The following is a 15,988-nucleotide window of genomic DNA, read 5'->3' on the forward strand; positions in this document are numbered from 1 at the left end:
GCTCTGCACCCACCTGACAGGAAGGAAGAGATGGGAGAGGTAAACTAGACCTTCTCTCACCTTGCACTCACCAACTGACATGGTGACAAACAGGGTTAACAGAAGCCACCTGTCTCTAAAATTTAGCTGACCTGGACTAATGTGTTGAGCGTGGCGTGATTCACTTAGCCCAACAGCCGTGAGTGCTGAGCGCTTTTGTTTTCTGGGGAGGGGACCATGACCCAGGCACTTCACATTCGCTCCCTCTTATAGGCAGTCCTGCATGTATAAACAGTGGGTAAATGAGTACAAGAGCCCTGATGGTCAGGATGTCTTACACCGTAAAGCAGGGTCTTCGGGGATGTGGTATAGGTGGAATCGTGGCTTAACCGGACAAGGGAGACCAGCCCCAGCCTCCCCCTTCCTGGAAAGCACACGTTTGATTGAAGAAACAAAACCTGCCAAATGTCTACCAGATGCGTCCAGGGCTGATAGAGTGTCCTTCCCATACTCTGGTAAAAAATAACAAACTCCTGCTGATTAGATTAAAAATCAAAACAAGGGTTTTCACATTCCTTCTTCTCTTTTCCGACCTCTTAGGTGGCATCTGTTACAACCACTTCATCCAAATATTGTTTCTAATGAGACATCTTAGGAGGGTGGCGATGTCATGTGCTCCGTTTTCTCCCTCCTTTAATAACCACAAAGCGTCCTGGTGGCAGTAAACAGTTTTTTGAGGAAGCCTGCAATGCTGACTGAAATTGAACTTGAGAGACGTCATGGAATTCTTTTGGTCAGCAAGAGCAACCTCTAAAAGCCTTGAAATGTTTGAAAAATGTGCAGGCTGCACAGAGTGTGGTCATGGGGTGTGGCCTGAGGCCAGTGAAGCTTCCAGCCCTGCATGTTGAGTGACTTTTCAGTGGATTCCCACTAGCATAGCTTTCCGTTCCACTCAGTCCCCGAGGGGTTCAGAAAGCATGGCAGTGACTAAACAGAGCCTACCTGCAAGCTAAGGAAATGCTTTCTTTCTCGCTCACCTTTTGTTAGCGATGTGTTAATACCTGTTTTCCACTGAGCACTGCACAAGCCACTTCTTGTTGGGAACTTACACTGTTCACCTGGAAGAGAATAGCGGCCTTGACAGGGGTTGCCCACAGGGGTCTCTGAAGAAGCTCCCTGGACCTCTCCTCTTGTCTCATTGAGAGTGGGGCAGAAAGACTCTGGTTTCCTTTCTCGAATCCCCTCTCTGCTTAAGCATTGGCGGGTCCTCTCTGCCATTCCCTCTACTTTCAGGTATGTTTTCCAGAATGATTGCAGTTGCTTACCTGGCACTGCGTAGGTCTGATTAATGGCTGCTACTCCAAGGGGAGCATGGTAAAACCAGGCTGGTTAGTAAATAGACACACAGCCTCCCAACTCATGTTTTCCCTCCGGTGTCATAAACCAGGAGAAGAGGCTCATGTTTCCTTCAGTTACCCATCCACAGACTTCAGAAGTCTGGCAGCAGAGTGGGTGTGGGGTGCTGGTCTATGTAGGTTTTCCTAGCAGTACCCTCCCTTCACACAACACGGATCTGAGAGTTGGTCCTGGGGGTAATGAGCGTGTTGGGTTTTCTGATGGTTTCTCTGCTGGTGGCTGGTTTTAATGATCCTGTTTGCCTTAGTAAATCTATTTTGTAATATTTCCTTCATTGTTAATCCATTTGCCTAGTGCTCTCAGAGTTCGTTCGTTGGTTTGTGTTTTCCGTGTAAGCAATTGTTAAAGGACTGAGTCACCGTGCAGTAGCCTGTGGTTGGATATGGGCTGAGGTTATTCAGTGACTAATTTCCATGGGGAGGAGAAAGTGGCTTATCATAGGGAGGACGACGTTTTATCCATGCCTGCCTGTGGCAGCTTCGCTCAGAAGACCCGGTAGAACAGAATGGTCTTTGCTGGCTGTGAACACTCAAGCTGGGGAACGTTTCACGATCTGTGTCCTTTGTGACTTCTTCTCTGAAGAGAAAACTGTCTAAAATATCCAAATGTGAAACTGAGGATTTAGATGAAGCCAGCAAACAAAGGAATCGCGTAATTGGGAACTGAGCCAATGTTCTTTCTCACGGCGTTAGTTATACAGGTGATTTCCTTAAGAAAAAGTAAGTGGCTTTAATTCTTTGAGGGTAAAAGAGTCTCATAAGAATTCTTTTCATTTTTGTCCTGTTACGTCATTGTGTGGTTTGATTGAGTGGGATGTTTACAAATTCTAGACTTGGAAGGGTGGGGTTTGAAATACAATAAACTGTACATAATATTCCCTTTCTGCAAAGATACATATATTTTAAATACTCCACAACGAGCTATGATTATATGAGACAGTTTCCCAAAATGATTTGAAATATACAATTTTATGCTGGATATATTTCCAGAAGCAATTTAAAGATTTTTGCCCCTATGTTCAAGAAACTCATCCTCCATTCAGGAAAGTTTTCCATGACTAATATTTGATTTAACTTACGGTGTTTGGGGAAAATAAAATATAGATATATGTTAGGATTTCTAACTCACACGTTAGACAATTCATTTAAAACAGCCCCAGATTTTTTTCTGGTCTTGAGGAAGTTCGTGCCAAAGAGCTCAGGCTCTTTGAGCTGTGAGCTGTGGGCAGTGGCAGCTGCCTCAGCTGGGGCCATGGTGCTGAGCTCTGGAAGAACTGTGCTGTTTACAGGAACTGGAACGACTCAGCCCAGAGACAGAGGTGGTTTGGGCAGCAGTGCAAAGAGGGAGAGACCATGCCCAGCAGAGCAGAGGAACGGTAGAGAGCACTTTTGTTCCTACACTGCCAGTGTACGGAGGCGGAGAAAAGGACATTTGCTTTGTCTGGGCCGAGGTGCAGGCAAACATATACCTGAGTGTGCTCTGGGAAGGTGTCAAAACAACCTTTACTTTTGTGTTTCGGTCATCTCTTCCTTGATGTAGAATGAAATTCTTTGAAGCGCACAGAAAGACATTACTGTTGAAATTTTCTGGGGCAAGTGTCAAGGATATAACGTATCCAGATACATTTAACTTACTAAGGGACATGAGATGATAGAAAAGTTTGGTGGCACCAGAGAGATTCGTGGGAAAATAAGGGACTCAGGTACATTAAGGTGAATAGCAACTCTGTGTGTGTGTGTTGCTTATTTATTTTACCTTTAAAGTTTAATATAATTTTGTTCTAAATAGTCTGATTTTTGAGTACTAGTACAGAAAAACCCAGTATGTACTTCATGTCATTTCTTCATTCATTAGCCAAAAAAAGAGTTAAAAAACAAAATTGTGTAGGTGCCTGATTCTAGAAAGATATCTCCACAGAAAAAACACTAACATAAAAGGCTGGGATTTTTTTTTTTTAACTATGAATTATGGAACCTTAATCATCATCCTGGTTCAGTTAGTCAGACAATGAGTATCTCCTGGAGTATATAAAGTCGGCTTTTTATTAGAATAGCAAATGGTCTCCGTGGGAGATCACACTGAAGACTTAAAAAAGATTCTCTCTTCTCATCTCTGCATCCGTACCCTCCACCTCGTCCTAAGAGTGAGTTGTCTTTGGTATTAATAGATCCATACCCTTTTCTGTATGAACCCAAGTTATCTAATTTTAAGGATTCATTCTAGTTGCAGGTTTAAAACATTTTCTCACTACATGACGGGCACTTCATGTCATTCTCTTCTTGGGCTCTATGTAGAGCCAAATGAGTGTTCTTTTTAGAACTCAGTCTTGGAAAGTCAGTCATAGCTTGGCAGACCAACATAAGAACTCTGCCAAAGGCTTCCAACCTCTAGGTCACCTGTACTGATGGAGACATTCAACCTTAGGTTACCTGTTCTGTCATAGCTGAATGCTTGTATTCACCTCCACTGTGGAGAACTCAGGTGGACAGTGATTCTTTCAGTGACCCTGTTGGAGGATGGCAAGATTATTTTGAAGTAGACAATGCAGGGGTGATACACAGCATTACCTTCAAGTTCAGGATGCTGATTATTTCTGTCTGGGATCTATCTATCTTGGCTGAGGTCCCATTCTGGTTGGTTGGTTGGTTGGTTGGTTGGTACCCATGTGATTCTGGCTACTGAATGTTAACTGTTTTGACTAATCACCCACATTCCCCATATGAATACACAGCATATCAGAATTATGATTAATTAATTGTTATATTTCTTTCTGAATTCATGTACACGACATCAAGAAAGTCAAATGAGACTATTTTCCAACAAATATTTTTTTGCGTGTTTCATTTTAAAAATTAGTTAAATAATGTACCTAACCATTTCTTTTCATATCACCAAACATGTTTTTAACACACCTATGCAGGAAAAAGTAAATAAAAAATAAAAATACCTATGCAGGCACCCTGTTGTTTTAAAAGAAATTTACTCAACTTTTCATGAATTAAAATTAGTTTTACATTTTCCTTTCATTAATTTTATCCTTCTAGAAAGTTCTGTACTCCTCAGAATCTTGAGATTTCTTTACTCTCTTGCCAGAAAAGGCAGGGTAGTGTGTGCTGTGTGTTAAATGGGGTCAGGATCCCCCAAATCAAGATGTATTCTGAAGCCAGATAAAGAAGGAAAAGAACAGGGGATAGTGACTAACCCAGTTAGAATTTTTATTCATCCTAAGTGTGCTCTAGACATTTGAGGCCTCATCTTTAATTTTTGGAATTAATAATGACAATAGTACCTACCATTTATTGTGCCCGAATCACCTTGAACACCGTGCTTCACTTTATACAGTGTCATGTTTGGATCAATATGATAAATTCATTTTACATCTATTTGGGTTGATTATTGCATTGTGCGGTCTGATTACGTGGGAAATTTGGCCAGATACACCCTGCAGCATGAGCCATTCTTTTCATTGAGCCCTGCCTTGTGGAAAACAGGGTGGGAGAGGTATTTATAGGAGATCTGTGTTGATCTGCTATAAAACTTCTGTCACATGGCTGCTCCATCCATTCTGGAATGAGAATTGGGTACATTATTACACAGTGATAATATCACGCCTTGGTCTAAGGGCCTGAACACCTGAGTCATGAGGGTGTCAAAAGAGTGAGCAGAGAGAGACAGGGCTGGGCTGGGCCAAGGGGAGCAGATGCACCTGGGGCCCAGCTTTGAGCCTCAGCCTCAGTTTAGGTCCACAAGGGCTGGGAAATGGGGAGAGAGTTCACGGGTTGAAGCAACAGCTTGAGGATATCACAAGTTTGGTTTAGAGGGGAAGAACAGAGGACTTGTTGTGGTGGGAGGGGTGGGAGGGTAGTGGAGATAAAGTTGTAATTATGAGTGAGGATCCTGCATGCTTTGGGGTTCCCAGAAGCAGCCGGGAAGCAGCCAGCCCCCTAAGGGGGCTGAGGAGCCAATTCAGTGGTGCTCACATAAGGTACTCTCAAAGGACTCCTTGTGGTTGCTATAAATTTGCACCTTGCTTGCATTTTTTATTGGTCAATCCACCATAATATGTAAAACTCCTGAGTCAGGGATTCTGCACTTTTAGGGCTTTTCAGAGACACGATAAGGAAGCTGGGCTTTGCTGGTTCTTTCCCTGAATTCTCATCCAGGAGCTGTATGCAAGAATGGACCCTCTCCAGGGTGGGAATTGGCGGCTTATTAGAGCAGTGTCCTAAAATAATGCCTGGTTCTTAGCAACTACTTCGTAAATGTTGTTTACTAAATGAATGAATTTATAAGCTAAGGAATTGGTATGTATTCATGCATTGGGCTCTGTTTCATTTTCAACCTTCTTCTGTTGCCTCTACTTTTTCTTCTCTTCCTCCATCACCCATACTACGGGTCTCTCAGCTGCTCCGGTTGGTTCTTGTCCATTTGAACCCACCTCCTCTCTCCTCATCCCCCACCTACCCCCTAACCATTTAGTCCTCCTTGCCTGTCACATCTCCCCAGAAGTCTGGATGGGAGTGTGGGCTCCTGTAACAGCACAAATAGGATTTGAGAGGTGCCAAACCTGTCTGTCCCTTCCCTCCTAATTCCCCATTTGGAGAATCTCAGTGAGCATCACCCTCCTGGGCTTTGACCAAAACAAAAAGGATCATATACCCATATGCTAAAATAATTTGTGTTTTTTATTCTGCCCCTTGCTAAATAGAGCAGTTTATATGAAAAGTAGTTTCCCCTTTCCCCATTAACATGGTTCCTTTTTTGTTGAGATATAATTGACGTATATCATGATTTTAGTTTCAGATGGATGTAATGATTCTCTATACCATGAAACGAACACCACACTGTCTAGTTAACATCCATCACCATACATCGTTACAATCTTTCTTTCTTGTGATGAGAACTTTAAAAAGCTTCTCTCTTAACAACTTTCAAATATACAGCACAGCATCGTTAACTGTAGTCACCATGCTGTACATTACACCCCCATGACTTAAATTTATTTATTATTATTATAACTGCAAGTCACATCTTTTGACCACCTTCACCCACCACCCACCTCCTGTCTCTGGCAAGCAGTGTCTGTGATTCGTCAGTCATTGATTCTTCAGTCATTGTTTCTTCTAAAGGAGGGCTAATGAAAGACCCTGCGGGAGTCCCCACTCTCCTGAACTGATGGTAATGACACAGCCCAGAAGTCACTGCTGCCTGGACGAAAGGTGCCACACTTAGGACGGCTGACTCCAGCAGGTTCCTTGTCATCACGTGGCAGCCCCAGGGCATGTCGTGTTACGATTGTTTCTCCCCACCATGCCTGGGTTCTTTCCCCTCTTCTCTCCCTTGCCCTCTACACTGTGAGTTTTGCCTCCAGTCGCACTCTTATCTCCTGGATCATTATTTCCTCCCAACCTCTCAGAGCTGGTTTTCTCACAGTTCAAGTATGGAGATGGTGAATAGTTCAGGTATGGAGATGGTGAACTTTGTGTTGGAAAGTGAAACTTTCCCAATGCATCTTCTTTCTCACTGGCCATGTCCCTAGATTGTACCAGCTTGGGAAGATGGGAAAGATGCTTACTGTTTTTTAGGGTTAATACTAGAAAATGTGTCCTGGACAAGTTTTAGAAAACTTAATTTTAGCACTTTTAATGTCTTAGACACTCATTTATTAAGTGTCTCTAAGAAGCTGTGACCTCAAAATTTAAACTACTGTTTCCCCTCAAACCCCACAATGTTGTGTTCCATATCAAGTACATTTGTTTCCTGTGGCTGCTGTAACATATAATCACAAATTTAGTGGCTTAAAACACCACAAATGCAACATCTTACAGTTGTGGAGAGCCAAAGTCCAGGATGGGTTTCACAGGCCAGTATCAAGGTGTTGGCAGCACCATACTTCCTGTAGGAAAGAACCCATTCCCTCGCCTTTTCCAGCTCCTGGACACTGCTGTGTTCCTTGGTTCATGGCCCTCTCCTCCATCTTCAAAGGCAGTGGCATAGCATCTTCCAGTGTCTCTCTCCGGCCCTACTTCTGTCATCATGTCTCCTTCCCTGACTCTGACCTCCTGCCTTTCTCTTGCACATATCACAGGGAGTAGGGTGTGGGCTCTTGAAGAGGCCGTTATTCAGACAGGCCCCCTCCCACTGTCACACTGAGACCTCTGAAAACATGAATATCAGAGTAGATTTTCTAATTCCTTGTTTCATTTTCAGATGCAGAGAGAAATTATTTATGCAAGAGGAGATGGCCCAGGAGCCTCCCGACCTGGATCTACAGCTCATCCACCCCATGTCATTCCAAATTCTCCACCGTCCACTCCTGTGCCCCATTCCATGCCTCCATCCCCATCCAGAATTCCTTATGGGGGCACCCGCCCCATGGTTGTTCCGGGCAACGCCACCATCCCCAGGGACAGACTCTCTAGCCTGCCAGTGTCCAGATCCATCTCACCCAGCCCAAGCGCCATTTTGGAAAGAAGAGACGTAAAGCCAGATGAAGACATGAGTGGCAAGAACATTGCCATGTACCGCAATGAGGGTTTCTATGCTGATCCTTACCTGTATCATGAGGGACGGATGAGCATAGCTTCTTCTCACGGGGGGCACCCACTGGATGTCCCTGATCACATCATCGCATATCACCGCACAGCGATTCGGTCAGCGAGTGCTTACTGCAGCCCTTCTTTGCAAGCAGAAATGCACATGGAGCAGTCACTGTATAGACAGAAGTCAAGGAAATATCCAGATAGCCACTTGCCTACTCTGGGCTCCAAAACGCCCCCCGCCTCTCCTCACCGAGTCAGTGACATGAGAATGGTGGACATGCACCCACACCATAACGCCCATGGGCCCCCTCACACCTTGCAGCCAGACCGGGCCTCGCCTAGCCGCCAGGCCTTCAAAAAGGAGCCGGGCACCTTGGTGTATATTGAAAAGCCACGGACCACTCCAGGATTATCCGGCATTGTGGACCTTGGCCCTCCTTTAGTGGAGAAGCAAATGTTTGCTTACAGCACCGCTACGATACCCAAAGACAGAGAGACCAGGTAAGGTGGTGAGGGTGGCCAAGGGTGGTGTGTTGTTGGGGGCTGCTTTTCAGAGGTCAAACCAAGAGAACAGATGTTGGCTGAGCACCAGCCTCAGCCCGTGTGCCCTGCGATGCTGCAGAGGGCACAGAGTAGGATCAAAGGCCATCCTTGTTCACAGTTTCTAAATCAGTGGGTGTCAAGTGTGGCAGACCCATGGCCAAGCTAAAGGAGGGTAGACACACCACGAGTGGTCAGTGCAGACCTCCCGAATGTCGGTCAAACTGTGTCATCATTCGTGTACATCTGAATAATTCGGAAGAAGATTGTGATTAGCAGAAACCATTCAGACAAATAAATCAAGAGCTCGTCGTAATTGACCTGCCACTGAAAAGGAGTGAGGGGTTCAAGTTTTAACTGTGTGAAATGACAGTTTGTGTTTTTCCTTGTGCGGTGAAATTTTTTCTTATCTGGTTTGGAGAAATGAAAAGAATATGTTACTGGCTGTCATCTAAGGTGATAAAGCAAGAATTTGCATAAAATAGGATGGTTTAGATTTAATACTCATTCCGGAGTAGTACTGAGATCAACAAAAACGTTCTAGTGAATGACACACTCACGCATTTTAATTTCTTTTTTAGAATACATATTTGTATAATTTATCAGTCCAGAAGCTTTCTACTACATCTTAAAAACCCCCCAAAGTTCACATAGTAATAGAAAAGCTAATTTTGATCGAGGGCCTGAGAATTGGTTAAAGGAAGTCAACATAATAATTTTAATCATAAAAATCTGTCAAAGAAATTGAGTCCCAAAGTGGTTAAGCCTTTTACCGGTTGTCCTATGCATTCAAAAAGGGTGCGAAAAGTAAGATCCAGATATTTACTCGTACTTTACAAGAACCAGTGGTCCCTGCTCTTCACTAAAAGTAGTAATATCACTATTACATAACCTTATAAAAAGGAGGCCAAAATTGTGAATGGAATGTGAATTGTCTATCTTACTTTCTCAAACACAAATCAGAAAGTCCTGTCCTTACTAGCAGAATTTTACCGTGAAAGGGCTGTCTCTCCTTATCTATTCAGTCACAGCAGAAAGATTCTAGGAGGTTGGAAAGAGAATGAACACGGAAGTTTGGAGAGCATCAATGCACCAACAAATTCTAATCCTCTCACACAAATTAAAAAAACAAACAAGCAAACCCATCAACGGTGACTGCCTTGATTATGTAGGACTAAGAAAAGGGACACTTCGTGTGACCACAGACGTTCAGCTGAGGAATGTGGAATAAACACTGAGGCTTATTGGAAAAGAGCAATGTCACAACAACAGGGACATCTTCCAAGATATGCCTTAAGGCTCAGAAGCTTGTGCCCTGTGCTTTGAAAACACGGTAACGCGTCCTTGGTGGTGGGCCCGTGAAGGGATGGTCAGGAAATGTGAGTCACTGAGAGGATGGGACCTGGAGTCCTAAGAAGTTAGTACAGGAAACAATAAAAACTATCCAACTCCAGGATATATAATGTTGAGAGCCAGAGTCCATCCTTCCCACCACTCCCACCCACCCCGTGCTGACCCCACCTTGCGGGTAGAAGGGGACTGAGAACTTGATTCTTCTGTGGATCCTCTTAAGCTGTTTCCACCTTGCTGGGCTGTAGGCACTTTCTGGCCAATGATGGTGTCCGACTTCTTCCCCAGCATCTAGTTCAGTGTCGTACATGCAGTCACCACACGTGTATAACTTAATGAACATCACTGAACCCAGGCTTTTACAGCATTTGATTATGGAAGGGAAAAAAAGGAAGGAACCCTCTGCTGATATGTGGAAACTTCTCTGTATTAGATCAAAAGCTTGAAGAACTTTAGCCGTAAGTAGTCTTGGTGTTCCTTCTGGGCCTCAGCTGCCTCTTTAGATTTCTATGTCACCAATGCTCAGAAAGGTTCTGTGGATTTCTGTTTTACATGTTACAGACCCTTTTTAGAAAATCCAAATTATCTTATTTCCAGAATACTAAGTATTAGAAAAAATGACTAAAAAGATCAGTGCTCACCTAAAATACGCTGTCATTATCACTACCATTTTCTGACTTATGATTGTAGTTATGAATATAATTTTACACTTTTGCACGTTTTCATTCCCTAAAATGTGAAAGAGCAGAGGAAGAATTTTGTCTCACATCTCAGCCAGGTGATTCCTCACCTGTTAATCAGCTTATCTTTCCAAAGGGTGGAAATGGAATGCTTGTATATACATGAGCAGGCTAGAATCCCTTCTCCTGTAACCCCTCCCACCCCACCCCACCCCACACACACACAGTTCAACATTTAGAGTCCCTATTTGTGAAACACCTAAACATCCCCATTAACTCAACCCAGGCACATGACAAAAAATGAGTATAGAATGATTCTCTAGTAAAAAGAACTTGAGTCTGGAAATTTTTCCTGTAAGTACTATTATAAGAAGAACACTGATGGTAGCTATGATTTATTGAGAGCCTTTTATAGGCCAAACACTGTGTTAAGTAGTTTCCATACATCCTAGGATGTAATCGTCATGAAGACCCATTGAAGTATGTTCTATAATCATCCCAATTTTACAGGTGTAGAAACTGACCTCAGAGAGGTTAAGTAACTTACCCAAGGTCACAAAGCCAGTAAGTGGCATAGAATGTCCAAGTCCATTAAAGAATTCATGCTTTTTACCACTGTACAATATTCTGCCTGGAGAGTGAGAACTATGATCCCCAACTTCACCCAGCAAAGACATGAATTCAGGTGTGAATTCTGAGCATTTCAACCAGGATTTTTCAAAAATTGTTTCGACACTAAATGCTAAATAACTGTTCCTAAAGGATATTTACAATCATAAACATGATAGAATTTGCATAATTATGCTGCTAAATATATACAAGCATTTAAATATAACTGCCCTCGCTAATACATTAGTGTAATTATGCAGAAATAGGGAAAGCATGAAGAAAACATTCTTGTTAAATGCTATTTTCAAAAAATAAATGTGAGTACTATGTCAAAGAAAAAATTTAAAAACAAGAACACAAAAACAATTACTGAAACACAAAACTATAGTCCATTGTTTCACATATACCATGATGTTGTTTTAGATACATTTAATCTGTGTAAGTATTTTTAAAGAGTCATTCAACCCCTAAAAGTCTAACTTCACGAGTACAGGGTCCTATAAAGTGCCAAACCAATCTCTGTTGCAGTTTCATGATATTAAAAAGCAAATAAATCTGAGAGTGCTTTTTACATAAAATTCTCAAGTGAAATTTTACATCTCAGATATGAAGCTACAAAAACACAGGAGGGAGACTGAGAAATCTGTAGCGATGCTTTCTTCTGGGCATGGCTGGGTTCAGATGCTGTTCAGAAGAGCACTTCTGTGAAAGAGCCCACATAACTGCAGGATGTTTGAAATCAGAGAAAAATCCTTTCCTATCTGTACTCAGGAAATTTCTGATGGTAGCTTTTTTTTTGGTTTGTTTGTTTTTTTGAGAGAACGTGATTTTATAACAGCTCCATTGACTTGAAAATAAGTTAATTTCATCTTGATTCTTATATTTAGTCATATGCCTTGATTTAATGAATACGACATTTTTTTTTTCTTATAAAAGTGCTTCCACAAAGCATCTAGTGATGACAAATTATGTACAAAAGATCTGGGGGAAAGTACTGTATGTAGAAGCACATATATAATGGTAGGGCTCTCCTCCCAAAATGGCCATGGACTTTGGGGTACGGGGGCAGATTACAACTGCTTTGACCTTCAGGATAGCAATTCTCATGTCTGACCTTCTAGAAAGGAAAGAAAATGGCCTTGAATGATGAGATGGCTTTACCCAGATGAGTTCCCTTCAGCTGGGTCTCCAAGAAGAGAGTGGGTCCCTGTGGCTGTGAGGGAGTGCCGAGGGGGACAATATGTGACAGATGACTTAGTACGTGAGGCTCTGTCTTCCCTGGGCTATAAAATTACTTCATTAAATAGCATCATTATGTCTATTCATGGCACATAAAACAGCCCTTAAGAACTGTAAAATTCTAGGGCATTTATGTTTTGCTATTTTCTATTTATAGTTTGGATCATATAATGTGAAATATCTGTTATTGACATAACACTCAAAATTCAAGGATGCTCGTTGCAAAGTGATGATAGCTCTCCTTCCAAATATATAACAGATTCCTCCTAACGGAATCTTTTTCAAAACATGGTACACTTGAATTAAGATCATATTTTACTGTTCTGTACCTTCAGTAGCTAAATTCAACAAACTAGTTAAGAATCCACTGGGGAGCAAATTCTTGCCCTGTCTGGGCATGTATATCTGGAGAAAGGGAAACCACATGAGATCCTGGTGTGATTTCTAAGACACCGCAGCTTTAGAGAAACAAAATCCATTGTCTTGAGCCATTAAAAAGAAGGGGAAAGAAAAATTCTGTGTATAGGAGGAAGCCTGCATGCTACCTGGTAGCTTGTGTCTGTTCTTAATCATTTTACATCGCTTTCTCATTTTATGAGGATTAAATGTTACTGTGTTGGTAGCTTTGAGCAGTGGGATGCATTCTTGGTTTAGCAGTTGATTGAGTGAAAGTCTAAATTCAGGTTTATGTCATTTAAACATTTAGACAGACTTCTGAAGATTTTCTAAGCTATGCTTCATCCTGCTAGAGAGGGGATCCTGAATGACTGAAATAGAATGATTGATTTTTTTTCCCCTTCCCCTGCATGTATAGTCAAAAGTGAGCCACATCGGAGATATCCTAAGTAGTTAGACTTTGCATCTTTCTACAGCAAGGTTTCTTAACGTCTTCACTCTTGATATTTGGGGCTCATTAATTTGTTGGTGGGTCCTCTCCTGTGCATTGTAGGATGATTCGCAGCTTCTCCAGTTTCTACCCACTGGATGCCAGGAGCAAACTACCCTCCCCCCAGCCCACCCCTGTCATGACAGTCAAAAATGTCTCCAGATATTGTCACATGCCCCTGGTTGCGAGCACTGCTCTAAAGGAAATTTGGACTTTTTCTACTTGGTGCAGTGGAGAAATGAAAGAATGCCCCGTACTTAAGGAGTGTAAATTGTGACATTCGTAAAACGTGGATCTTGAAATTTTTTTAAATTCTGTCCTTTACCTTCCGGTAAAGCAACTTTGTTATTGTTATAACTTGCTATTTTTACCTGCAGTTCAATTAAACCATTAACAGCCATTTATTGAGGGGCAGTAATGTGCAGTGTTTATGAAAGTGGACTCCAAAGCCAGGTTGCCTGGGTTCAAATCCCACTTCCAACACTTGGCTAGCAGTTGAGACCTTTGAGAAATTATTGAATCTTGCCCTGCTTCCATTTGGTCATGTGTGATACAGGGGTAATAATAACACCAGCCTTAGATGGAAGAACACATTACAGTTAAGTGCCTTGTGCTGTACCTGCCGTAATAGTAAGTGCTCAAGAATTCCTATTTGGAGCAAAGCACTCTACTAAATGCTACTAAACAGAGAGATTAATACAGAGCTGGCTAGGACAAAGGATTGTGCCTAAAGAAGCAGGGAGACAAATTTTTTAATATAATACCAAGAAGAACATAAAGCAGGGGAGAGGGTCATAGGAGAGTATAAAATTAAGTGTGAACAGAGAATTGAATTGTCTGGGCTTCAAGACCCAAATTAGAATGTTTAGAATATCAAAACTGCTTTTAAATCCATTTCAGGAGAGTAGTCAGGGTTGCACATCTTGGGTCCAGGAGCAGAAAGACAATCCAGGATCAGGGCATCCTTTTAAAAGTACACTTGAGCTATGTGACTGAAGATAAAGACACCTAACCAGGTGGTCGTTGAAATTGTTAGGTTATCTGTTTTGATGCCTAATAGTGCCTGACTGATTCAGCTCTTGTCTCAATTGCTTTTCCATGTAGCTCTAATTATAGATCAATAAATGTTTATTGAGCGCCTCTTACGTGCGTAGCTGTGAGCTGGATGCTTTGCAGGACACACACCTTGATGTGGTCTTCGCACACAAGGCACATAAACTGTGAAGACAGTCATAAAACGTTAAAAGTGTGATATAAATATATAAGTTCGGCCACAGTTAAGTACAGGAAGCTTCTGAGCTACGAGTGCCTACTAAATAGCTGTTTTGCAGGAACAGCTGCAAGAATAGGATTTCATTCGTGGATGATGCTCAGGGATGCTCTTCTCCCCTTGACAGTGGCATCTCCTTGTGAAGCAGGGAGAAGGGAGGAGGGAGGCCATGCCAAGTCACTGAGGGGGAAAGTGGCTCTCCCTGAGTCTGGAGGTTCTTTCAGAAAGAGATCTGTTTCTGACATCTTAAAGTCCAGCTGGAAAGTCGGGACACATTTTCCTTGAAAACAATGAGGAACAATGATAGAACTAATAATACACTGTAGGTTAAAGAGGCTTCTGTGGGCCAGCTGGAAAACCAGCCACCATTTATTCCAATTTCTAAGCAATGAAAGTACAAGTAAACTTTTAATTACAAGCCTGCCATAATTTGGGGACTGCTTGTACATAATTAATTCCAAACAAGGGATACAGACAATAATTGCTATGAATTCAGACAAGGGGGTGATTTCCCGAACTTAAGCTGGTCTAGGAGCCTTCGTGAGCATGTCGAGATGCAATAGAACTTAAGGGATATATAATGCAGCGAAAAGTATCAGTATCACATAAAGATCACTGATCTTTATCCAAAATTTGCTATATTTCTACCATATGGTGCCTGTAAATATGACATCTGGATATGATGTTTTGCCAATCTCAGAAATCAAGTAAGTGCCGATATGTCGAATTATTACTTCAGTCACAGGAATACAAACTTCATGGTTAAGTAATATTTGTTAGTCTTCCTTAAGTTCTGAGTTCAGGCAACAGCTGATAGAAATGATCTATGACCAACTGACAAATTATGAAGATAGCCCTTCTCTGACACAAGGAACATTCTATCAAAAGTACCAGTGGAATGACTGTTACTTTAAACCAATTCTCAGAAGGAAAAGCCATCATCTGTCACTAATTAGATGAAATTTACATGTGCACTTGTATCTCCCTTGAATATTCATGAGGTACTGTCGATCAGATGCCTTAGGTCTGAAACCAGAAGCTAAAGCAAAGGAACCCAACTACTGTGAGATTCAGATAATCCCCTTTCCTTGCCAACTGGAACCTCGGCCTTCAAAGAGAAGAGGAATAAATGCTTCGGTGCAGGTTCAGCCTCCTTGAAAGACATTGACTTAATGCAGACTCAGAGTGGCTGGGACCCAGCCTCACGGCGCAGCAGCTGGATGATCCCGAGCTCTCATGATGTCCAGGCAGCATTTCAGTCTCTCTTGTTGATTAGTTGTCCTTCTGTCTGGTGGAGATCACAGAAATTACACTGGTTTGAATTTTGCACTTTATTTTTCATGAATGAAGTGATTCGAAAATATAGTCAGATCTAAGCATGAATTGGAACTTTCAAGAATTGCAGGTCTTTAAAAGTCTGTATTGCCCACGACACTCTTGTAGGGCCAGCTAGTATTGCCAGGAAATATCTCCTCTC

At 42.2% G+C, this 15,988-nt stretch overlaps 1 protein-coding gene across 24 annotated transcripts in view; it reads left to right on the forward strand.

The window, feature by feature from the left end:
• Window positions 1-15,988, forward strand: part of KIAA1217 (KIAA1217 ortholog) — a 749,802-nt gene that overhangs the window by 674,662 nt on the left and 59,152 nt on the right. For 23 of the 24 annotated variants that reach the window (XM_074324916.1, XM_074324914.1, XM_074324912.1 and 20 more), the window contains one exon: window positions 7,606-8,438. In XM_074324916.1, the coding sequence (XP_074181017.1) occupies window positions 7,606-8,438 (833 nt within the window). Of the gene's footprint in view, window positions 1-1,806; window positions 2,115-7,605; window positions 8,439-15,988 lie in introns of those variants that run through there. The other variant, XM_019754191.2, reaches the window with a different exon arrangement.

This window comes from Rhinolophus sinicus, linkage group LG02 (genome assembly GCF_036562045.2).
Source record: "Rhinolophus sinicus isolate RSC01 linkage group LG02, ASM3656204v1, whole genome shotgun sequence".
Classification (NCBI taxonomy): domain Eukaryota; kingdom Metazoa; phylum Chordata; class Mammalia; order Chiroptera; family Rhinolophidae; genus Rhinolophus; species Rhinolophus sinicus.